This window comes from Zalophus californianus, chromosome 3 (genome assembly GCF_009762305.2).
Source record: "Zalophus californianus isolate mZalCal1 chromosome 3, mZalCal1.pri.v2, whole genome shotgun sequence".
Taxonomy (NCBI): Eukaryota; Metazoa; Chordata; class Mammalia; order Carnivora; family Otariidae; genus Zalophus; species Zalophus californianus.
In genome coordinates this window covers 123,399,420-123,424,108 of record NC_045597.1, presented here as the reverse complement: position 1 = coordinate 123,424,108, position 24,689 = coordinate 123,399,420, and the positions used below count along the sequence as shown (strand labels likewise).

The window sequence follows — 24,689 nt, the reverse complement described above, 5'->3', positions numbered from 1 at the left end:
AAATCTGCTTACATGATTGATCTTACTATGTTTATTAAGATTTAGTGACAAAAATGCAAGGGAAATGTGGGAAAAGAATTAAACTAATTTGAGAAATAAATGACAAAATGTCATAATTTCATTTTAGCAATAAAAAACAATTATTCAACTCTGTAGATAATCGAGGTCAAACTTCGAACACAAAGCATACACAAGTTACTTATTTTGATATACGTTTTATTTATAGACCTTTGGATTTTGATAATATTGGAAAATTTACTTCATAAGAAGGAAGACTGATGTATCAAAATCTTCTATAGCTACTCCCCTAAATTTTTGCATGATGTTATATATAAAGTACTGTACACTGTATGTTCTTTCTTAATTATTGCAAAGGTATCTCTCCAATAATTGCAAACATATTCTTCCCACAATTAAATGATTTTAATAACATTATTTATTTCTTAATCCTATGAAAGAAATTCCTTGGGAGTTCCCCTCTACTTGCTTGATAGGATGCTGAATCACCAATCATTTAATAAAGCCAATTAGATCTTTAAAAAAATTCAATTTATACAACATAACAAGTGCAATATTTCTTCACTAATATCTATTAAAAATTGGTACATTTTATTAGAAGAAAAATCCTGCAGCAGACCAAACTGTCAGTGTTTGGCAAAGAATCAATTCAGATATAGTCTCCTCCTTCCTGGTGTTCTGGGAGGTATGCCTCCTAGAGCTATGCCTTTATGGGGTTAGCGTTGTGGGCATGTTAATAAATCTGTTCTATCTCTTTTGCTTTTTAACAATTTTATTTATTTATTTTAGAGAATAGAGAGAGAGAGACTGTGATCAGGGCGAGGAGCAGAGGGAGATAATCTCCAGCCAATTCTGCGCTGAGTGTGGAGCCTCACACGGGCTCAATCCCACAACCATGAGATCATGACCTGAGCTGAAACCAAGAGTGGGATGCTCAACCAACTGAGCCACCCAGGCGCCCCTGTACTAGCTCATTTTAAAAAAGAAAAAAAAAAAAAAAAGAAGAAAGAAGGGGCCTCTTGGGATTCCATGAGCCAGACCTGCAGCACAGTCTGGCAGTTCACGTGGCCATGGGGTATTGCTTCTGCTCTATCGGCCACTATGGTGTGGCATAAATGTGAGAGTGGTGGTACAAGCGTGTGATGCACTAGCTCCCTATTTTTATAAATGCAGTTACTGTATTCTGTCCCAGACTGGGCCCATCATAAGGAATATTTATTTCACATTCAACACTTAGACATTTAGAGAAAATCTAGTATCTGAAAAGGAGTAATACGAAATACACTTGGGCTGCATACATGCTAAATCAAAGACAGGCAAATAACTCATAAAAGGATCTTCTCTAAATACACGTTTCAGGCAACAAAAATCACAAAGGAATATTCCAAACAAAGGTTTCCCTTTCTAGATTTCATGTTTTAAACCCAAGGAGAGTCAGATTTATAGCTCTACAAACTTACTTGTGAATTAACAGTATAATCGCTAGGTTCGTTGATTAGATTAAACTAAGATTAAAAAAATATATCGCCTATAAAGAGGTACAACACGAACTTCTGTTTTACTGTTTATTGATCAGCTCTCATAGCTGCTTATCTGACAACCAAATGGGCAACATGATTTCATACTAACAGGGCACCCAATCTCAATAAAAATCTTTTGCTCTTGGGCCTGTGCATTTAGGAAACGAGCTGACAGCGCTGAGGCCCACCTGAGCCTGTGCGGTACAGTGCCGTCTGTGACCCTTGGAGCTCCACGGTCCCATGGTTTGGGCTGCGGTACACTGGGCTGTAATAGGTCCTCCCCTCATATATAGGAGTGATGTGCAAGTCAGGAGACACAGCTGAACGAAGGTCTTGCCCAAGCTGGCTGTGCTGGCTAGCATAGGAACTCCGTAAGCCTAGAGGCAGGAAAATTACATCATCAAGAAATTGAGAAAACTGTGGTGAGGTGAAAAAGCCTTAATTAATCAGATCTTACCAATAGGACCAAATGTTAAGTCTAAACACCAAACCTGTTGAGTTCCACAAAAGGAGGATGCCAGATATGAAAAGGACACCATACACATTTTCAGAGGCAAACCTTCTCTGGCAGCCAGATACAGGTAAATTTTGTAAGAAAAAATAAGAAATTATTAGATGGTTTGGTACTCGGAAATTCGTTCCCCAACTGTAAGCTGTTTTATTGTGGTGACCAAAGAGATCATGCCCTCTTCTACTGTTAGACCATTTTCATTGTTAAAACGTAAGAACAATGGTTCATGCCATTCTCCTGGCTCCTCCACAGAACTGGACAAGCAGATCTCTGGCGGCAGGGCCCACCCTGCCCCACACTTCTTAAATCTCAACACTAGGACAATGTCTACGTAATAGTGCTTAGTAAAGGTTGATGTTCAAGAACACTTTTGAAATATGTCTCTCAATTCACCCATGATTTTTAGAGGAAAACATGAAATTTTATGTTACAAAATTTAGAATACTATCAGCAAACTAATAGCATTCATTAAGTATTATGAGGTATTATATTACTATTTGTTGTTACTATATTTTTCTTTTTTTAAACAAACATAGTTGTTTTTGCAGGAACCCACATGCCAGCTTCTTGTTTACCTTCTTTCTAGTGCAAAGGAAAAGTACAAAGTTAGTACATTAGTATTAAATCATTTGAAATATTCTTTCATTCAAATTGCCAATAACTAGAAAGTGAACATTTTTTAAGTGGGACTTGTGATAAAAAAGTACATTTCAAACCCATTTTTTTTCTTAAAGAAAGTGAATTAGTACATTCACTATTATGATGCTCCGAAGTTTGTGATTTGTCATTATTAGTAAGTAAAATCTGTCACTTGATAAGAATACTAAGGTTACATTCCAAATTTGATCAAGAGAAAGCACAAACGTATCTGAAGTCAGCACTTACTTGCTTTTTAAAAGACTGCAAATAATTAACACTGTAACTAATTACAAAAAGATAGGATCACTCACCTCCTATTAGCTCAGTTAGTCATACCAGAACTAAAAGCAAATTGGCCTGAACGTGAGTGATACTATTGCTTATTGAGGAGCGGCAAGAAAGTTTAATATGTAGAGCTTCCAAGATGAATGATTATTACCGACCCCGGACAGCAATGTGACGTGGAAAGAAACTAAATGAACCAATGTGGATTTTAGCCACTGGCTCTCCACTTGCTAAAATGAAGATCGTAGGCTTAAACAATCATACAATTGGGAGATTATCTGGCCAAACCTCATTTCAAAACCAAGGAAACTGAGAGCCCCAAAAGAAATGTGATTCATCCCCTTGAGAGAACTGCTTCCTGGTAGGGCTGAGATGAGGCACCCAACACTGAACACAGCTAACCCTCAAGGTTCAAGGAGACATGGTGTGAGAAATCTTGAATTCGGCAGAGCCCTCCATGAATTAAAGGGCCAGGTCAGCCCACCAGGGGGACATGGAAGCCAATATAACTCTAAAGATGATACGATGATCGTTACTGTAAAGTTCTCATTTGGGGATTTCGGCTTTTTATTCACTTGCAGATTTCTCATTCCTCTTAGCAGAGGAAAGCTCCGTTTCTTTATGGAACTCATGAGTATTCTGAATAAAGGTGTAGGCATTGTATTTATTAATGGTGATATAAAGTGGGCAGGTAAATGGACTGGTCCTTGGTAATCTCTTCAACAAAGGTGCTATTTTAACACTCAGTAGAGCCACAAATGCTTGTGATTTGCTTGGGGGATTCTGTAGATCACTTAACACTTGGGCACCGCAAGCAGAGAGCTGGATGCTCCTGAAGTCGGCTGAGCCGCCATGCACCCCCCACCCTCCACGGTCATGTGAAATAAGACCAAAGCATTCTGCAGCATTCTCAGAATGTTAGTCTCGCTGTGCAAGGATCCAGCTAGATTCTTCACTGGAAACCATGCGGTATGATATGATTTATAAATATCTGTACATATTTACTATAATTTCATAGGAAAGGTAACAAAATGAGCTTGTTGGTAACTCTAAAAAGCATCCAGCAAATACTCACTTGTTATGAGATTATTAGTGAGATGAAATTACTATATGTGACAGACTATAATGGGAAATAAAAGACTTAGAATTAGAGTGAAATATAGTACTTTTTCATTTTTAGAAATCTTTGTGAATAACATAACAGTGATGGTTACTATTTTTGTTCACCTACTCATGCATGCAAATAAAACACAGTCCTATAGATTTACATTAAAATTACATAGCCTCTATAGAGTAAGTAAAGTGATTATGTGTAGAAAGTCCACCAAAACTTAGTATCTTTTAAATTGGAAGACAAGTAATTACCTTCTATAATTGTTATTAGAAATAATTTTTCCAGAAGTATTCACACGAATTAATTTTTAATAGTCTTATCTCCCTCTCCAAATAATGGAAAACACTGATCTTCCACAATATTATTTACCTATACAATAGTTTCTATTTGCGATTCCACAAATACATACTAGTTTACCTATTACAATGACGTATTCCCTGTGATTTAAAATCTTTGTATTTAAGACACTTAAATAAATATAAATTTATCTTGCAAACAGTATTCTTTGTATTCTCAAAACTTTTCTTGACATGCTATGATTTTACTGAAATGAGTATTTTAGGGCAGGCATATTTTTCTGTTGTAGGAAGTAATTTATACACTTATTGTATCATCACTTAAATTATGATCACCAAATATCTAAGTGTCTGAATCTATTACAAAATATTGCTTCAGGTTTATCAATCAGAAGGTTATTAATCCTTTGAAATCAAGAACCATAGTAAATATCATGACAAGTACAAAACTTTCTGAAGTAAGAATAAAAGAAAGGAATTCACAAAATAGGATCCACATTCAGAGTAAGTAGGTAGGTAGATGGTGAGAAGGAAAGCTTCCCTGGACCCTTTATATAAGGAAACCCTTTGCTTCTTTTGAAGACTGTAGTAGACTAGGGAAAAAAAAAATCTGTGATAGGCTAGGTCTGCTTTTTTTCCCCTGAAACAAAGTCTAATTTCACCTGCAATGTCAGAAGGCAGGCTTTTTAAACCAAAGGAGATCATCCGTCTCAGGGTTAAACATAGACAGTAATTTATGTGCTCACTTCCTTTCCTGGGTTTCTACTTCACTCTATTTCAAACATAAATTTCTGCATAGCTATTCTATACATACACGGGGGAGGGGGAATACAGAAATCCTCACAACTATTTATCTTTCAAGGCTTCCTTAGGAGACAGAATTTCATAAATGATTTCTACCTCACTTTGCTGCAGACTTTCAGAGGCATGCTAGAAAATATCTAAGCCAAGTACTCTCCCCTGATGACTGAATGAAAAAGAGGTAGTTTCTCCACTAGGACTTCCTCTGAGCTCAAATTCTAGTTCAATATTAATTCTTCATGCAAAATTATTCAATTAAAAAATCTCAAAAAGGCTTTACCTTTCTCAGATGCCATAAGGAAAAGATACTGATTTTACTACACAAAATATTAAAAACTTGTATAAGTAAGAAATACCAGAAATAAAGTCAAAAGACAGGTTACAAAATGCAAAAACTAATTGTGAAGTATATTACAAGAAACTAATTTACTTCAAGTAAAAAAAAAGCTTTTACAAGTTTACAAATAGACAAAAATCCTAAACTTGTGGTTTGCAGAGAAGAAATAAAATGGCTGATAAACATGTACGATCGGGGCGCCTGGGTGGCTCAGTTGGTTAAGCGACTGCCTTCGGCTCAGGTCATGATCCTGGAGTCCCGGGATCGAGTCCCGTGTCGGGCTCCCTGCTCAGCGGGGAGTCTGCTTCTCCCTCTGACCCTCTTCCCTCTCGTGCTCTCTATCTCTCATTCTCTCTCTCTCAAATAAATAAATAAAATCTTTAAAAATAAATAAATAAATAAAAAAAAAATGTACGATCTTCAATCTCAGTCATAGCTCAATAAAGGGCATTTAAAACAATGAGATGCAGCTTTTAACCTACTCCACTGGCCAAGATGCAGTCCTGACAATATGCAGTGCTAGTGAAGGTGTAGGAGGACAGATATGCTCAAAACTATTGGTGGACATAGAAATCTATGCAACTTTTCTGGAAGGCAGGAGGTATGACAGTATTTCTTTAAGAACAAATAAGCACATATTTTGACTCAGCAATTTTATTTTAAGAAATGGATGCTGTAGTTATCTTAGTATCTATGTGTAAAATATATAAGAACAATATATATTATTGCATTGTCTCTAATATCTAAAAGTGAAAAAACCACCTAAATGTCCGTTAATAAGGAAGAGATTAAATGAATTATAATACATCTTTAAAAATGGGGTCCTCAGCATCCATTGAGAGAATGGAGCTTTCAGACATATTAAAAAAAGAAAAAATATATATTACACATATTTATATATGTATGAGGTATATAAACATATAATAAAATTCCCATCAGTATAAAACACAATGTGTGCACATTTGTATGTAATATATACACTTATATATGTAAATACATGTATACATACACTGGTGAGTGGGACTCGGTGAGGGTAGAGGAGCTTGAGATTTTCACTTTGCATTTCATATTTTCTTATATAGTTTTAATTTTTTCCCATTGTGTATATGTTACTTAAAAAATGTAATTTAAAACACTAACTAAAGATAAATTTCAATTTGATAAAAAGAACAATGTCTATACATTATGTGGGAAACCCTCCAGGAAAATACCGAGAAAGAAATGGCTGTAATATCAGGCACCTTGCTGGTGTCTTTCTGATTTAATCCGAGTGGCATCTGAAGGTAATTATAAGAGCTTTGTGAATTTCCCATTGGGAAGCTAAAATCAAGGCAGTGGGTTAGAAAAATCCATATTCTACACCATTAAAGCATTTCTTTTAAAAAAAGCTAATTTAAAGAGATACTCTAATATCATCTCTTAACATAACTTAGGGGTTTGGATATGGGTAAGCTTAGCTGATGAAAAATCTTTCATTAAAAAACAAAAACAAAACCCAACAAACAGCTTAGAATTCCAACCAGTGCTTCTAAAATGCAAAAACATACTTTTCATATCCTAATATTGGGAGGAGGAAGAATGTACTCCTTGTAAAAGATTTCTGGTTGGTAGAAATGTATATAGTTTCCTGCATTAAGAATTATAGCGCCTGAAAGACAAGTCAGCCTGATATCAGCAATGTAAACTTTGAGATAAAAATATGAGCTTTTCCCACTTTCTCATGCTCTGTTTCAGTGCTGATCGCATGGAAGGCTTCCTCCCCAGGCTTTATGTAGTGCTGTCACCTTGCACTCACCTGTGAGGCTGTCTGGCCGAGGTGGAACCATTCTTTCGTAAATTTCATACTGCTGCTGTCCAAATTGTTCCATGTCGTGAACAGTCCTTTGCAGTGAAGGTCCCAGATGTTGTGGTACAGCGGTCATCCCTGAGCGTTTGGGGGACGACGACCCCATCTGGCCTTGGGATGGGGAAGCTACTCGAGTCTGTGCATCCATCAGGGTCAGTGGGGACCCTACTCTGGCGGTAGTTTGGTACTGAGGGGTTGGTCCGTTGGGATTGGAAGTCTGCCGGGAGGTGACTGACCCAATCCGTCGTACAGCTGTTGGGGAGGCGGGTCTCTGTGCGGAGTACGGAGATGCTGCCCGCTGAGCAGGTAATGTGGTGGAGGAATATGCACTGGGGTTCAGTGGTCGGGAGTCGGTCACTGACGGAGAGCCAAATCCACTACCCAGAGAAGTTCTCAGTGACCCCCTTGAAGGAGACACGCCTGTGCTGATAACATAAGAAGGAGACTGTGCTCTAGATGGAACTGAACTAACTCTTCTCATGGCCCGATTGGCTACTGATGGCTGATGAAAGGGGGGGAAAAAAGAGAATGGGTTTATCCAGGGTTTTGCATCCACTGTCATTACAGAAAAAAAAATGCACATAGCTCACTAAAGAACGTGAATTCACTGTTTTTTCCTTTTTATGCTTTAGAGCTGGATATTTGTCCTTATTGTACTTTACTTGTTCTACCTTTTTTTGGTAGTTTAATCTCTATCTTTTCCCCTTCAGAGTACTAAAATCAACCAGTAAAGAGAGATCTGAAGAATGCTTAATATTCCTTTTTCTTTTGTCTTTATTTTTTTTATCCTCTTGCCTATGCATTTTTCACAACAGATAAAATGTTGTATTGCCATTTGGAACAACATGGATGGATCTAGAGGATATAATGCTAAGTGAAATAAGACAGAAAGACAAATACCGTATGATTTCACTCATATGTGGAAATGAAGAAACAAAACAAATGAAGAAACAAAGAAAAACAGAGACAAAGGAAAAAAAACAGACTTCTAAATAGAGAGAACAAACTGGTGGTTGCCAGAGGGGAGGTGGGTGGGGGATGGGTAAAATAGATAAAGGGAATTAAGAAAAATAAAATAAAATCTTAAAAAAAAAAAGAAAACACAGTGATGAGCGCTGAGTAATACATAGAATTGTTGAACTGCTATATGGTACATCTAAAACTAATATAACACTGTATGTTAATTATACTACAATAAAAAAGTGCTGTATTGCAAGTATAAAGGGTCACTGGAACAATCTACTTATTCTGTGCCCTGTGAGTCAAACTTTGGCCAAGGTAATGCATTTATGTAAAACAAAACAAAACAAAACAAAATTTGAATGCATCAATCTAAATGTAGCTAGAGGAGTGTCTATAATTTATTCATCTTTATGGACTGGCCCCATTAACAAAAGGAATGTGTTCTCTCAATGTGGAATAAATGAATGCTTGGATAAGGTCTGGGGTCCAAAGCTCTCCTCTGTGAAGCTACTCTCAAGGGACAGCTTGGCTGCACAGGTGCTCCAGCCAAATTTCTCTTCTTTTAGCTCAAGTGTGGCTCCCTAGTGATTTTGGCCATTTCTTTCTACCTCCTTTGATCTATGAGCTCTTATCTTTAGCTGGTGGATTTACTTATTTTTAAAGATTTTATTTATTTATTTGAGAGAGAGAGAGATATTTGAGAGAGAGTGAGAGAGGGAGCACAAGCAGGGGGAGTGGGAGAGGGAGAAGCAGGCTTCCTGCCGAGCAGGGAGCCCGATGCGGGGCTTGATCCCAGGACCCTGGGATCAGGACTTGAGCTGAAGGCAGACGGTTAACGAATGAGCCACCCAGGTGCCCCTAGCTGGTGGATTTAAAGAGATGCAAAAAAGTACCCCAAAGTCTGCTGCAACAGGAGGAATGCTCAAAGTCTCTGGTGGGTTTAGGGCTAGCCAGCTGGAAAAGACCAGAATGGGAAATGAAGAACATTTCTGCCATGGCTGGTCCTTCTATGAATCTGTAGACTCCCGCAAACACTAGGTCTCAGATGCCTTTCTTAATGCAGCCACAGTGAGGGATGGTGGCTGGACTGGGGCACTGGCCTGAGAGGAACAGGCGTAGGCTCCGAGAGTAGGGCACTGAGCTACAAGCCCAGGACCAGGCTGCTGGAGTACAGTTCCCACCAACCCCCTTTCACTTTTAGCCGGGGCACTAAGCAAACAACCAGAATAAGGCAAGGACTTTGAACACTCTTAGGTGTATTAAGAGGAAGAATGCTTTGTTTCCACGTATCACAAGCAAGTGGACTAGCTGAAACACCTGCCCTGAGACCTACATGTGCTCAAACTCAACAATTCTGGGAAGGCAACAACAGCCATGGAGAGATCTGGGGTGGGAAAGCGATTGTAAATAAAACAAGGCAAGAAAGAGGGAGTTTGCAAATTAGTAGACAGTTGGAAAATTAAAATCTGCTCAGGGTTTAGAAATAGTGTTAAAAATAAGTAAAGAAGATCTCACATATGAGCGTTTTACTACCAAAATGGGATACTTGGTCCAAGAGCTAGAAATGTGTTGCCCAGACTACATGCAAATCAAGAGATTTTAGAGACCCCCTTGTAACCTAATTCTTCAGCTCTAGGAACAAAATCAACTTACTGTAAGCTGAGAAAAAAAAAAAAAGAGATAACCTACCCACTTTTAAGGGGAAAAAACAATTTCTGTAGTTAAGATAATTATTATTCTAAAGTGTGACTTCAAACCAGCAGACATAAAAATTCACCTAAGCAGATAAACTCCTGTAAGCACTTAGTCCAAAGCTTCTCAAACTTTCCCATCAAAGCATCCCTACCAGCAAAGGAATAAATGTATACTCTAAGGACGGGGGTTACAGCTTGGCTTAAAAATTCATGGGAACATGATGACTGGACAAGAAAAAAAAATTCATGCACTACATAATTTTGTTTTTTTTCATATAGGAATATTTCTGATTACTTAAACATTTCTTCTAAATTGTTAAGCCAAAGTGCCAAAGCGCTCTTGTGTCCTCCTCTGGCTCGCAAAGCCTGGCCCACTGTGGTGTTGGGCTTCCTCTAGTGCGTTACGGGAGGATTAGTGTCTGCCTAACTTCTTGTATGATCTTGCCATTTTTCAGCTCCAGAGAACTCACTGGGGTACTTGGACAGATCATTATCCTCACTGGTTACTGCCACTCAGGATCCTAATGCTTTCATTAACTAGGGCCATGCTAGTGGACTGATGTGAATAAAGTGGCAGTGAGTGAGGAGCTAAGGAGTTTTTGTACATACATACATAGGCCATCTTATTTTTTTGACCAAGTTATATATGATAACTTTCTATAGGCAAGAATATCTACATTCTAACAAAAAATTGTGATTTCAGGGAACAATTCCAAAGAGGAAGGCAAAAAACTTTGGTTAGAACAGGCCAGTCCCATTTTATTCAGGTGTGGGAATAGTGCTCTGCCCTCTAGGCCTCTCTAGAACATATTGTAGCTCTAGTATTTTTAGGAACGCACAACCCCTAGAGGGTCTACATTCCACCTAGTTTTCTCATACTCCTGCCCTGGACTGTTCCTCTCATGACAAACTTGCTTCTTCTAAAAGAATTACTCTCCTGTATCTGGAATTTATCAGAATTCATTAATATGAGTTAATAAATAATTCCAAATTTTTTTTTTTATATCACAGACCTGAACAGTGTTAAAATGATTTTGCTACTTTGTCCATTCTATAAGATCAAAATTGTATGTATTGATTTTACATCTAATAAAGAATACTTATAACAGATATTCAGTTAGGAGGGTATTTCTTTACAAGGATCTTGATGTGGTTGGCTTACCTGAACCAGTGTTTGTCCTTCAGCTCTTGAATTCCTCACCAAATGATTATTGGTTGATCCTATGAATGAATGCTGCGGTCTATTTTCTGCTTTAGTCAAATTCTGGCTGTTGTGGAAACTCCCTGCTTCCTGGTATCCACTGTCAGAATAAGAATTCATTTGTGTTGAACTTCTGGAGTTACCCAATGATCCTGCAGGAATGAAACCAGCAGGAAATATCTTTATTTTACACTTCTGATACTCATTTTCAAATAGCACAAATGAAAAGCAAATCTGATACTTAAAAGATAATACAACAGACCCTCACTTTCATGGAGAGATGTCTGTTCTGGTGAATAGAGAGTCCCCTGTTCTGGTTCTGTCCTGATGAGATAGTTGTTGGGGTGGACAGCGTCAGAAACTCTAGGTTTGTTTACACCAGTATTTGGCACATCTGTAAGAAGATAAGTTTAATCAGCTAAATCTAATGGCAGTATTATATAAAAACTTGCTACAAAGGTTCAGATATTTGTAACTTCTTATAATCTATATGTAATACAATACCATTCTCACTGTAAACTGCACAATCATTTAGACTCTTTTCTATATGAAAGTATTCCATATACTCATTTTATTAATATATTTTTCTAAATTTTATGACAATTTTTCATCCTGATTACCACCCTAAGTTAACTTATATATTACATGAAATTAAAATCTGAAAACTGACCTTGTTCCCCCTTGGAAAACTCACCTCTCAGGTGACTTCATCCAAGAGGAAGACTCTGGGTAAGAGTGGTGGCCAAGTGTTTAATAAAAGATCCTTCATACCTCCAAATGTTTGAAATAAAAAACTTGCACGATGTTTATATTATTGAGCTTGGTAATGAAACCTCTGAAGGTAGAGCTAGGTTTTTATGTTTTATTTCATGTTATCTAAAATCAGTGGAACTCTGTACAGTGTTCTCAGAGTTACAAATGACGGAAATTTTAATTTTTTATCCATTTGCTTACCTTACTCTTTTAGTCATTTTCTGTATCAATACAAATCTAAACATGATCCTTGTTTCCTCATGCCAAATCCATCTCTCCCAATTATCTTGTTTTACTTTCAACTGTATCATTTTGCCATCTTCATCTTAGAAACAAAACTATTTATCCCCTTCCCTATCTCCTACGTCTGTTTTGTATGCTTAAGTCGAGGTGGTGTAAATCACACTGCCTTTGCCCATTTCCATTCAAATGTGACCTCTTTTCTCTATTTCTTCAAAATATATTTGCCCATGTTCTGATAATCTTCAGAAGTCTTTTTCCACAAATTTAACCCTCAGGTTGCTAACAAACATTTTTTTCAGGAATGCTGCTTCACTATCTCTTCAAAGATTTACACCGAGTCCGTACCACCTTCTGAGTCCAAGATATAATCCTAAGGATTTCAGTGTTTTCATTTGTCTTTCCTTTCTGACTTTCTTCCTTTAACTATTTATTAGAGCCCTAAGAATGCAGCTATGGGAAAAGATAGGTGTGTGTGTGTGAGACACAGGGAGTATGTGGGGGAAAGGAGCTTAGGAAAAATTTCCTATAGGAAGTTAAGCTTGCCCCTTCTTTACCACATTTAAACTCTCTCACCATTAGAGTGTAAGCTCAGCGCGAGCAGGGACTTTTGTCTGGTCTGTTTACTGTTATTTCCTCAGTGCCTAGATAGGTACATTGTACTCAGTAGGTGACTGGTAAGTATTTGTCGAACAAACAAATTCCCAGTAAGAAGAGCAGCTTCTCTTTATTGAGTGCTGATTCACGCCTGGCACTGTGCTGTGGCTTTATTATGTTCAATAAAGTTTATCTATGTAAAGCAAAGTAAAACTTGTAGGCATTGCTGATCAAGCTAGTTTGAAAAGCGAATACAAGTTTTATAGGACAGCCGGGAGCCCCCCCTGCATTCTAAACCTTTAGCCTGACGCTGAATTCAATCCAAGGTTTTGTTTCCTAGCCTCCAGAAAGATTCGCTGATATTCTTAATATAGGTTTTTAATGACCTGTTTCCTGATTTATTATTTGACAGTACACTTCTAGGTGGTAGAGTTCAGTGACAGTTCTGAATTCTTAAGTCTGGAATTTCAATAAAGATTACAGATTGTATATGGTTTCCCTGGTATACACTGAAACCCGATCTGAGGCTCTGTCAGGCTGATAATCCTGGGGAGTGATCGGCTTCATTTGTAAGTCTTCTGTTACAAGTTTCTAGGGTTCTACACATTCTTATGCATCACTTCTGGATGGAATTTTATTAAGGACTAAGGAAAATACGTAGTTTGCTAGGCTAGAAGAGTTTTACACAGAATTGGTGTGCCAGGGAATAGCGACACAAGGGCCCGCCTGACAGCAGGGCTGTGCCCCAGTCCATCGTGGCTTCATCCAAAATGGAGCTCTGACACATCAAATATGAAACGGCAACCATCTGTAGATACGGAAGCCCCCCTGTGGGAACTCCAAGACTTCTCATACGTGGAAAATGTACCATATTTTAAAAGAAAAAGAGATTTAGACAGTTCTTAGCTTCAGCTTTAGTACAAGATAAAACGTAGGACACCAATACATCAAAGCTTTTGGCCTGAAAACATTAGGTGGTATGCCGTGTCAGGAGCTGAAAACTTATCACCATGGAAACCAAAACCCATTAGAGTTCCATGTATGTTTTTTTTTTTTTTTTTTAACTATTAGGGCCTGGTATTTAAATAGGAAAAGAGAAAGTGGCACCCTAAAAATATGTCCCTCAGCGATTCTGTCTCCTCATTCAATAGAATATTTTTTTACAAATCATGTGACAAACAATTGTGCTCATTTAAACTTTTCTTTGAAAGAAGCTATTTAAAATAAATAATCTTAAACAGAGCAAGCACAAATTGTGAGAGACAGGATTCCATACTGGTCACCCTAATTAAAAGAATTAGTATCTCAAAAAAATATAAAAACAAATGAAATAAACAAAATTACCCTGGAAGTAATACAACCAAGGACCCTCTCTAAATATTAGCACCTGTTTCTTATACTTTTAAAGATTTATTTATTTGAGAGACAGAGAGAGAGAGAGGAGCAGAGGGAGAGAGAATCTCAAGCAGACTCCCTGCTGGATGCAGAGTCCTATGTGGGGCACGATCCCACAACTCTGAGATCATGACCTGAGCCACAATCAAGAGTTGGATGCTTAACTGAGACACCCAGGCACCCATTTCTTATACTTTTAAATGCAACACCTCAAGAAAATAAAATGTGGAAAAGGACAGTGAAATGGTAACTAAAACACTAAAATACCAAATTCCCATGTCCTCCAAATCCAATTTAAAGATTTAAATAACTGAGTTATTTAGAGAACAGGGCCTAAATTTTTTTTTTTAAAGATTTTTAAATTTTTAAGTAATCTCTACACCCTGCGGCTCAAGCCTACCACCTCAAGATCACTCCACTGACCAAGCCACCCAGGCGCCCCTATTTTTATCTTTAAGTAAATACTGAAGTTAAAGTTTTAAAAAGTTGATAAATACATATATTTATCATATTACAACTATTATGATAATATATTATCGTATTAGTGAGCTATAAAGCAACCAATTCTAAACTATCAAGGAGATCTTCATTTTTCTACTTCTATAATGAAGCCCAACGTAATGCATATCTGCAAAGACAGAAAGATATTATTTCTTCTCAATCATTAAGACCAAGTTAAATTATTTTCACACTGTTTTACTATTATTTACTGTTTCCTTGAAAACTTGTAATTTCTAAATTACACACACATAAATGTATATACACATAGTCACTATTCCTGTAGTAAGAAGACCCAGTTCCCAATTACTGTAGAAGGTATTCTTATTGTAGTAGGGTAAGGCTCAAAATTATTAACTATGTATTATCTATGTAGTCTTACTTTAAAATGAATGTCTTTTAAAAACCTGTGCTATGAGGAATGAAAGAAGACACTAGTCAAATTTACCAGAGAAACCACAGAGTCTTATAGGATGGGATCATTTCATGAGCACTGCTAGAAACTAGAGTTAAATAGTTGGCATGTTGTGAGTTAGTGCAGTAAGAACATGAAATTGAGAGACGTTTTGATGAGCAAAAATGGCAAACAGAATGTCAATGCTACTTCTTTCATCTGTGTACTGAAGAACATGTGTTATTTTTTCACAAACATGTTTTGGGGAACATCAGAAATATTTTATGGGGCATTTTCAAACATCAAATTAGCATCTTCTATGAAAATGCATGTCTAAGAATATGGAACTTGAACAAGCTTCAAGGTAGAATGAAATAATCTCCATTTGTGTTTATGAATGGGAGATTATTGGAAACATGGTCCTTCTTGCCTGTTATATTTCATCTGAGTGCCCCAATATCACCTAAACGAGGGCAATTAATTAGAAAAAGTAGAAGGTTGCAGCTAAGAAAATACTAGTGGGTAAGGGACAGTAATGCTGTAGGGCTACGTAAATCTCATGTTATTATCCACCATTAAGCTCACAGTGAAAGATAAAATACAAAGTGTATTATTATTTATCTCCCAAATACACACCAAGTGTGCATAAAAATATGCTCAGGAAAAGGCTAAGGTCTCTCTAAAGAACTTGAAATTACTGAAATTCCTCTGTTTTGTTCATCTATGTGTCTTACTGTTTTTGGTATATGAAACAGAGGTCTGTACAATGTGTAAAATCACCATGGAAACAGAAACCTAGAGATCAGTAAGGAGATTTTTAGTATATACAGCTCTGTAACTAGTCTTTCACAGTCCAGCATATTATAACTTTTTGCTAGATTCTCGTTTGTGCCTGTTCTGAGTTGCTATGGTGTTTAAAAGGTTTGCCCTTACATAAAACATAGTGTAATGTGAGTTTTGGCAGGACTCCTGGGATGGTAATAGAATGCAGTGTTAAGGCAGATGATGCTGTCTTGACAATTAAGGAAATGGAGTAGCTCACTTTTCTTCCAACTTTGGCCTGTGAGGTGAGGTTAGGCTTTCATACTCTTGAGTGGTAATACTTTATGAAAATATGAGCAGAAAATTTTGTCTTATGGGGACTCAACTTCCTGTTTGGCTATGGTACTCTGGCTTCCTATAGGGCGACAGGTTCAGGAAGGAGTCTACATTCCACAGAACTACAGCAATATTCCAGTGCCTTCTATGGCTAAGAAGTCAAGCTCTAGGCCAAATTCTGCAAGAGGACACGGATGATGGCCTTGAAAAGACTTCTCCTCTTCAGTAACTTCTTCGATGTACATGATTCACTTCTACAGCAGGTAACCTTATTATCAGAGGAAATGAGATCATCGGGAAATACTGTTGCTGAGTGGAAATGTGAATAGGGTGATGGAAACATGAATCATAAAAACATTCTTTGATCCACAGAAGACACAGATAGACACTGACTGATATCTTAAGATTATAGATACCTGGACTTTGATGACTCAAATATAAATTACTATACACATATGATATCTTTTAAAAGCTGGGCTTTAATGGAAGTAAAAAATTGCAAGAATGGGTAGATCTTGTTTACTGAAACTATTTCTAGTCTGGTTCTCTTGAATGTATCTAGATTCTTGGGTCTTATGCATACTTATGCTATCTTTTAAATATTAAGACAGTGGCTCCAAAAATTTTACTCATCTAGAAAATGTTGAGTGAAAAGTCTTGGAAAATGGAAACCATTAATGAAGTGTCTTCTAGTTCACTTTAAACTTTGTTCTAAACATCAATTAGCCTGCCTTGAAATCCACTGTAAAAGCTCATCAGCCTGGATTCAATTTTGTGGCTTAAGCAAACTCAGCTTCTGCATAAGCTGGTATAAAGCACTTTATTTAATTTCTATAATGCAAATCTAAAAAGTATTTTATAGTTTTCAATGTCACCAGAGAGATCTCTTCTTCATAAATATTTTAAAATTCCTGAATTCTGTTCAGGAATACAAAATGATTTAAAAAATTGGGAAAAAAAAAAGGTCTTTCTGCAAATAGTCATATTAAAATGGGTATTTATCAAGTATTTTTAGTCTAGGGATGAATTAAAATACAGGTGTCACACTTGCCATAAAGAATTTATATATGTAAGAGGAAAACTAGAAAAATAAGGAGTTTAGAATTATAAAGATGAAAAGAAATGGATCACACATGTCAAGTTTCTAACACTGAGTTTACAAGTAGGTGCTCATAAAAAGCCACGGGCCTCTTGCTTCCTACAGAGAAAGTTGAAAAAAGAATAAAGGATTTTCTGTGATGTAAAAAAATCAGTGATCTATGGAACATAAGTGCTCAAAAATCATTCAAATATTTTTTCAAAGACATACTTTATTCCTTTTCGGGAAAAAAATCTTACCAAATATAGAAAAGGGTATATTTGATAGTATGAGATATAAGATAGATTCCCTCTGTTAAAACAAAACAAAAACCTCCAAAACAAAAAACCAAGAAAACTTCCTTAAAAAAAAAAAAGATTTTATTTATTTATCTGAGAGAGAGCATGGTGGGGGGGAGAGGCGGCAGGGGGGTGGCGGTGCAGAGGGAGAGGGACAAGCAGACTCCCAGCTGAGCCGGGAGCCTGACTTGGGGCTGGATCCCAGGGGATCCTGACCTGAGCCCAAGGCAGATGCTTAACCGACTGAGCCACCCAGGTGCCCCAAAAAAACTTCTTAAAAAAAAAAACCCATAGAAATCTGTAAGGGTAGGATGATATTCCTATCAAAAAGAAATGAATAGGTCTTCTGAAACTAGGTTTTACTGTAAATTTTCTATTGAGTTATCTTTTTTGGTAAAGATTATCAAGATAGAGCTAAATGCAGACTAACTTTGGCTTACGAATGAAATGTGGGGTTACAGATGGTAGCCTTTCTGACATTACCCTAAGCAACAACTGTAAACTGAGGAAGTGAGGCTCTGTGTGTTGAGGAGGTGGTAATGGAAAAAGGAGCTTTTAAATTTGATACTTTTCTTTTTTTTTATAAAGATGTTATTTATTTATTTGAGAGAGAGAATGAGATAGAGAGAGCATAAGAGGGGGGAGGGTCAGAGAGAGAAGCAGACTCCCCACTGAGCAGGGAGCCCAACTCCAGGATCATGACCTGAGCCGAAGGCAGTTGCTTAACCAACTGAGCCACCCAGGTGCCCCTAAACTTGATACTGTTCTATTTTATTTTAGGAGTTAATAGAATATTTGTTCACATATCATTAAGAGCACGAGAACACTTAAATGTTTATTTAACATGTTTATATTAAACATAAAATGTTAGAGGCTAAAACTGGAGTGACTTTAATACAAAGTCCTACCTCACTGGGCACTTCGGTGGCTCAGTTGGTTAAGCGTTGGACTCTTGATTTTGGCTCAGGTCATGATCTCATGGTCGTTGAGATCGAGCCCTGTATTGGGCTCTGTGCTGAGCGTGGAGCCTGCTTGAGATTCTCTCCCTCCCTCTCCCTCTGTCCCTCACCCCGTGCGTGCGCTCTCTCTAAAAAAAAAGTCCTAATTCAGTGTATTTAAGTCTTATGGGGGTGTGTTACATACATCCCCATACAGTATATGTAAATGGTGTAAGAACATTTGACTATTAAAATGTGAATATTCTTATTTGGTGGTTGCCACTCATCCACAAACCTTGTCCAGTCTTCACTATAAGCATCTTTGCTATAGACTACTTTACCATAAGCAATCTCAACACAAACACAATATGCCAAGAACAAACAACAGTGTAGAAGGCTTATCACAGCACAACACAAAATTCAGTTTCAGAGATGAATCCTAGTATTTGAAATCTGATGCCTCTCTTAATGAAGAAAAAAGAGAAAGTGTGATGCCAAACAAGGAGACACAACAACAAGCAAAAGTGTATAATGCTATATCAATCAAAGACTTTGAAGATAAATGCTTAGGTACAATCCACAAAATAAAAGCAGTTATTGCCATGACTCTACATTACACATTTTGAATGTATTCAAATATTTTGCCTTTTGCCATAGTCCTCTACATTTTGCTATTCATTTTTCTTATTTCATTATGTCCTTTGAATGAATATCTCTATTTTTTTTCATGATTTTATCTTGTATAGCGCAACTGCCTTATGGCTGATAAGTTAGGCTGTGAAAGTGTCTGTAGCTAAGATGTGTACAGTGAAGCTACCTAGAGCCTACACAGAACAGTGATAAATGCAGAGCTCTGAACTAGCAGAAAGGCGGGTGTCCTAGAGCCTGCACAGAACAGTGATAAACGCAGAGCTCTGAACTAGCAGAAAGGCGGGTGTCCTAGAGCCTGCACAAAACAGCGATAAATGCAGAGTTCTGAACTAGCAGAAAGGTGGGTGTCCAGCACATTACAGGTAATTCAGCTGAAATTAGGATTCATTTAACAAAATCCCACCTATGTGGAAATAAACATTAAGTAACATCTACTGGCTGGAAACTGTCATTCATCTCATAGTGGATCATTTGTGTCATGGCTCACATTGGCAGTATGGCCAACAGCTGGCTGGCTTTAACGTGTCACTCTGATGTACTAGTTTTATCCCCAATATGCGAATCCTTTGTTTAAAGAATTCGTATTTAAGTTTTTTAAAATTAAAGTTTTCAATTATAAAGGTAGAGAGAGAAGGGGCGCCTGGGTGGCTCATTCGGATAAGCGCCCGACTCATGATTTCGGCTCAGGTCATAATCTCGAGTCCTGGGATCAAGTCCCACATCAGGCTCCATGTTCAGCGTGGAGTCTGCTTGGGACTCTCTCTCTCTCTCTTCCCTCTAAAATAAATAAATGCATCTTAAAAAAAAAAGAAAATAGAAGTATAATTAACAATCTTCCCAATTTAATAGTTAACAACATTATGCCATACTTTTTATGCTCCATTTATCTTTTTCCTTTCTTCTGCTATAGAATTTTCAAACAGATCCCTCACATCAGATCATTTTGACTCTAAGTACTTCCATATGTAGCTCTGTAAAATAAGGACTTCAAAAAACTACATTTATTCCATCATACCATATATGAATGAGTTCACATTCAAATTTTCCTGATGTCTCAAAAATTTTTCTTCAGTTGGCTTGTATTAGGCTGAAATAAGATTTACTGATGGTGTTGGACTATGATTGTTACTTAGTACCTTAAATCTAAAAAGGGGCTCCCATACCCTCATTTTCATTTTCTTGGCTCACTGAGGGAATCACAGCAATAAACTCAGGATGCTCCACATTTTGAATTAGCATGTGGGTTTCTCATGGTGGCATTTATATATCTTTTAACCTCTGTATGTCTTTTAAGCAGAAAGTTAGAGCTAGAAGCTTTCAGGTCAAACTTCTGTGGTTAGAATACTTTATGGATGGTGTTGTGTACTTTACATCGTGTCATATTGCAACTTTTACAGTTGCTACGATCAGTCAGCCAATTCAAGTGATGGCAGCTTGATCTTTCCATATTTTCAAGTTCACTATCAACCTCTCTCCTAATGCACACTGTAATTGCCTGGGATGGGGGTGGTTGTAGAGCTTAGAAACTATTGCTGACTGAGTCCCACGCCCAGAGATTCCAATTTAATCAGCCTAAGCTGTGGTCTGAATATCAGGAATTTAAAAACTCCCAAGGTGGTTCTAATGTGCAACCAGGTTCGAAAATAGAGGTTTTTGCATACACTGACAATTTTTGCTTGAATCAATTATTTCATTAGAGGATGCAAATTGGTGATTTTTCTAATTTTATTGTTCTTCCTACATTTATCAGCAGAAATTCCTTTGGTATATTTTAGTTATCTTAAAATAGCTATTAATGGCCAGGGTTATTTGGTTATCCTAAAATATAATCTGTACAGGACTGGCAGGATAAACTTTTAATTCTTTTCTTTAATTACCAGTAATTAAATTAATTTAGTTATGAGTAGGTAGTATTCTCAGACTGCAGTGTGGGATCACGGGGAATCTTCAAAGACTGTTGATGCCTGTTTCAGGCCCCAGACTTGAACAGCTCCACAGGTGATTTGAATGTACAGCAAAGTTGGGAACCTCTGGAATGAAGTATTGCTACTTGAATTACCTCCAATGGCGAAAAAAAGTTTGCTTTTTTGCTTGTTCTGGTAGTGGTTGTTGCATTTTTGTTAACAGAAAAACGTATGTGATCATTTTGATCCAGATATGAAAAGAAAAGAAAGACAGGAATTTTATTAAATTCCAAGATTGGGTTGATCCCTAACTTCCATAAGAACTAATCAAATGAAAGAATGGTCAGTGGTATGCTCGTCCCCACGTAACGTTCTGATTTAACGAATATTTAAGAAGCCTTCATGGAGTATCCTTTATTTCACTAAAAGCAGAAACTTCTGGGAGTGAGGCTGCCATGGATCTCCCCGGGGGGAGATATATGGCATGAAGAAAAAAATGGGAGGACCACTTGCACCTGCATAAACAAACATTTTCACAAGATTTCTTATACCCGTTTGTTCCCCTAGAAACCCATTTCTTTTTCCCCACAGAAGCCTTTTCTGCCCACTTCCTCTACTCCATTAAGTTAGGTAGATAACTCTTAACTTTAGCCGTTTAGGTAAACTACTTTGTGAGCTCCTATGTGTATATGAATACTTTGGGATTACTCTTCTATTAACTGTTGTCAGTTAAATTCACTGCCCACCCCTCCAGTCATTTAGCCTAAGAAGGCGGAGTTAAAGTCTCATCCCCTCCTACAAATTATTATGCATTTTTGGTGGGCAATTTGACAATATTTGCCCAAAAAGCCCCCGTATATACCCTTGCCCAGGCAGTTCCACTTAAAAAAAATGTAATCGACAAAGACACTCAGACAGATGTGCAGAGAAAACTTTTACCATGGTTTGTCAAAGGAAAAAATTGGGGAAAAATCAAATATTTACCAGTTAGGGACTGCTTACATAAATTTTCTAAACTATGGGTACTTAGCCATTTAAAAAGAGGCAGATCTTTATATACTGATACAGAAACACATGCTTGGTTTTTACTATGCTGTTAAGGAAAAAACCCAAGTCATAGGATAATGTATAATATATCCTCATTGAATTAAAAACAGAACAAACCCAAAGGGGTGTGTGTGTGTGTGGGGGGGGCCTTTAGTCATAAAACATTAAAATGTTAAGAGAACCTCTACAGTAGTGATTCAGGAAGCTACCTCACTGTAGCCGCGGTAAGAAGACTATCATGACTGTGTGGTTCAGAAGGCCTGAAATAATAAGGGAGGAAAAACTTGGCTGGTTTTCACAAAAAGTCGTATCCTCCTGTTATTTAGAAGAGAAATAGGAAGGAATGAATGTATGATGAAATTTTGTCATTTATACAATTTACAGCCACAATAAATCATAACATCCCAAATCCTCAATAAAATAATGGTTCTTTATACATGACTGCTAATCTAATATCCTATTTATGAACATGTATAATATAGACTCCTCTTCTATCGCCTTTATAAATCCCGTACATTTCTACTGAGGCATAAAGTGTTCCCATTTAAGTTTGCGTCTTATCTCATGATATGCTGATGCTTTTGTGTTGCAAATTACTTGCTTCAGATGGAGGAAAAAAGAAAGATAAATTGACTTAGGGCTAGTCCTTCATTTATCTTTCATCTTCTATCTTCAGTATTTATGTTTGTTTTTTTTTTAACCCACCATAGTGGAAGAAAGTTGTGTCCATTCATTTTAGGAACAAAATGCAAAACCTAATCCCTATCAAGTCTTAAATTTCGTAGTATACATGAACTACTACTCTCACTCAGTACATACCACACGATAATGATTTAAATGGAAAGTATATGAAAACTGTGGCACTCCAGTACATATTCCACAGTAAACGGATGTGGCATTGTGAAGTTAAATCATCTTCTCAGTTTAAAATTTGTTTTATCATAATCTTTTTCATTCCCTTTCATATTTATTATCAAATATCAACTACCTCAACTGTATGAAGTCATTAATATTTTCTCTCCTACTCATTGCTTATTGTAAAAGACCGATTCAAGTCTCTTTGCCCTTTAATGCCTTCTAGGTCAACCAGAAATTCCCCTTACTTTCATTCTCCTGTGTCCTTTGCTAAACTCGTTGCTTTTGGAAAGACTAATCTTTTGGCTTCTTTACTTTCTTAGGAGTAGTAATTCCCAATCAGTTATCTAACATACACTAATATCTGCTCTTATGACATTTCTCAAGTGCAAGTGAGCCTGATTCTTTGGCCTGTGGGAACAGACGGTGCACTGGGGTTCAGAAGAAGTCTCCTTCTCTTAATCTGCAGGGAAGGGGGGAGTCGGGGAGGCGGTGAGGAGGGAAGGAGAGGATTCTCCTGCTGACGCCATGCTGCTCCCCGCTCCTCATTTTACACATAAGTACTAAAACTGGAAGCTGCCTAGACTCTAGTAATTTTTTTTCCTGGAACAGAAAAACTGTGAAATTGCGACGTGTGGCACAATTCACTTTGCAGGATGTGGCTGGAGGATTTAAGTAACAACCAATGAACACTTTGACAAAAGGACTCAATTTATGGTTTCAACAGCTTCTGTCTGGTAGGTAACACACACTATGCATGGTGGTGTGTTTTGTTTTGTGTGTGTGTGTGTGTGTGTGTGTGAGTGAATTGGTGTGCTTTTTTAAAAAAACGAGAAGTAAGCCAGAGGTCTTTTTTTCTTTTCTTTAAAAGCTACTCTGCATAATATTTTCCATCGTGAAGAATTATAATTACATGTGCATATATTTGCATCTCACTTTCTTCAAGCCTTTACCTTTTACTCTATTATACAGTTTCATGATTATAGTGTTTATTTCCTATTTTACTGTCTGTGTCCTCAAATGCTACCTCAAATTTTGGCAAAACATAAGAGATTGTACAAATACATAAATTTTTAAGAGGTACGAAGATATGAATGATGGAAAAATGGAACACTAATAAAGAGAAAACAGGAAGGAACACTAAGACAACATTCCTTCCTCACTTTTTTTAGCAGTACATAAAAAAACACAAAAATGCAAAGTTATAAGAAAATGATAAACTCTCTTTACAAAAGACAAAAGGATGTGCATTTTATGTTTTTAGAGATTAGATATGTAACGCTGGTAAGCTAGAAAATACAGAACAATGAAGAGAGGGAGAACAGTAAAGCAAGATAACAATAAAGTATAAATGCTTCTGGGGAAGCTTCTCCTCAAGATTCCTTCTCAACCAGCCTGAGGACACAGAAATGTTTTGTAGAGTGGACGGTTCTTCCTCATGCTTTGGGAAGTCATCTCTTTGAGCACCAAACTTAAAAAGCTTTGGCTTTTTTTACTTTCCAACAGCCTACTAACCCTCATACAAAAACCAACCAAACGACTGAGGGACCTAAACGACCAACCAACCAACTCAAGCAAATGTGCAAACGGATTCTGCTGAACTGAATCATAAAGCAATGGAAATCTTTTCTGCCTAGGGCATCCTGAGCTCTTCCTTAGAAAATGACTATGCTCTGAGTTAGCTATTTAAAAACAAAATTCAGCAGCTGGTCTCCGT

The 24,689-nt window shown here is 37.2% G+C and overlaps 1 protein-coding gene across 10 annotated transcripts in view; it reads right to left on the bottom strand.

Annotated features, from left to right (window-relative positions):
• The window catches only part of PKP4 (plakophilin 4), a 231,836-nt gene that overhangs the window by 48,725 nt on the left and 158,422 nt on the right, over positions 1–24,689 (bottom strand). For 8 of the 10 annotated variants that reach the window (XM_027588571.1, XM_027588575.1, XM_035726564.1 and 5 more), the window contains 4 exons: positions 11,488–11,619; positions 11,187–11,377; positions 7,317–7,869; positions 1,727–1,915 (listed from right to left, as the gene is read on the bottom strand). In XM_027588571.1, coding sequence (XP_027444372.1) covers positions 1,727–1,915; positions 7,317–7,869; positions 11,187–11,377; positions 11,488–11,619 — 1,065 coding nt within the window. The remainder of the gene's footprint in view (positions 1–1,726; positions 1,916–7,316; positions 7,870–11,186; positions 11,378–11,487; positions 11,620–24,689) is intronic. The other 2 variants (XM_027588573.1, XM_035726563.1) reach the window with 1 other exon arrangement.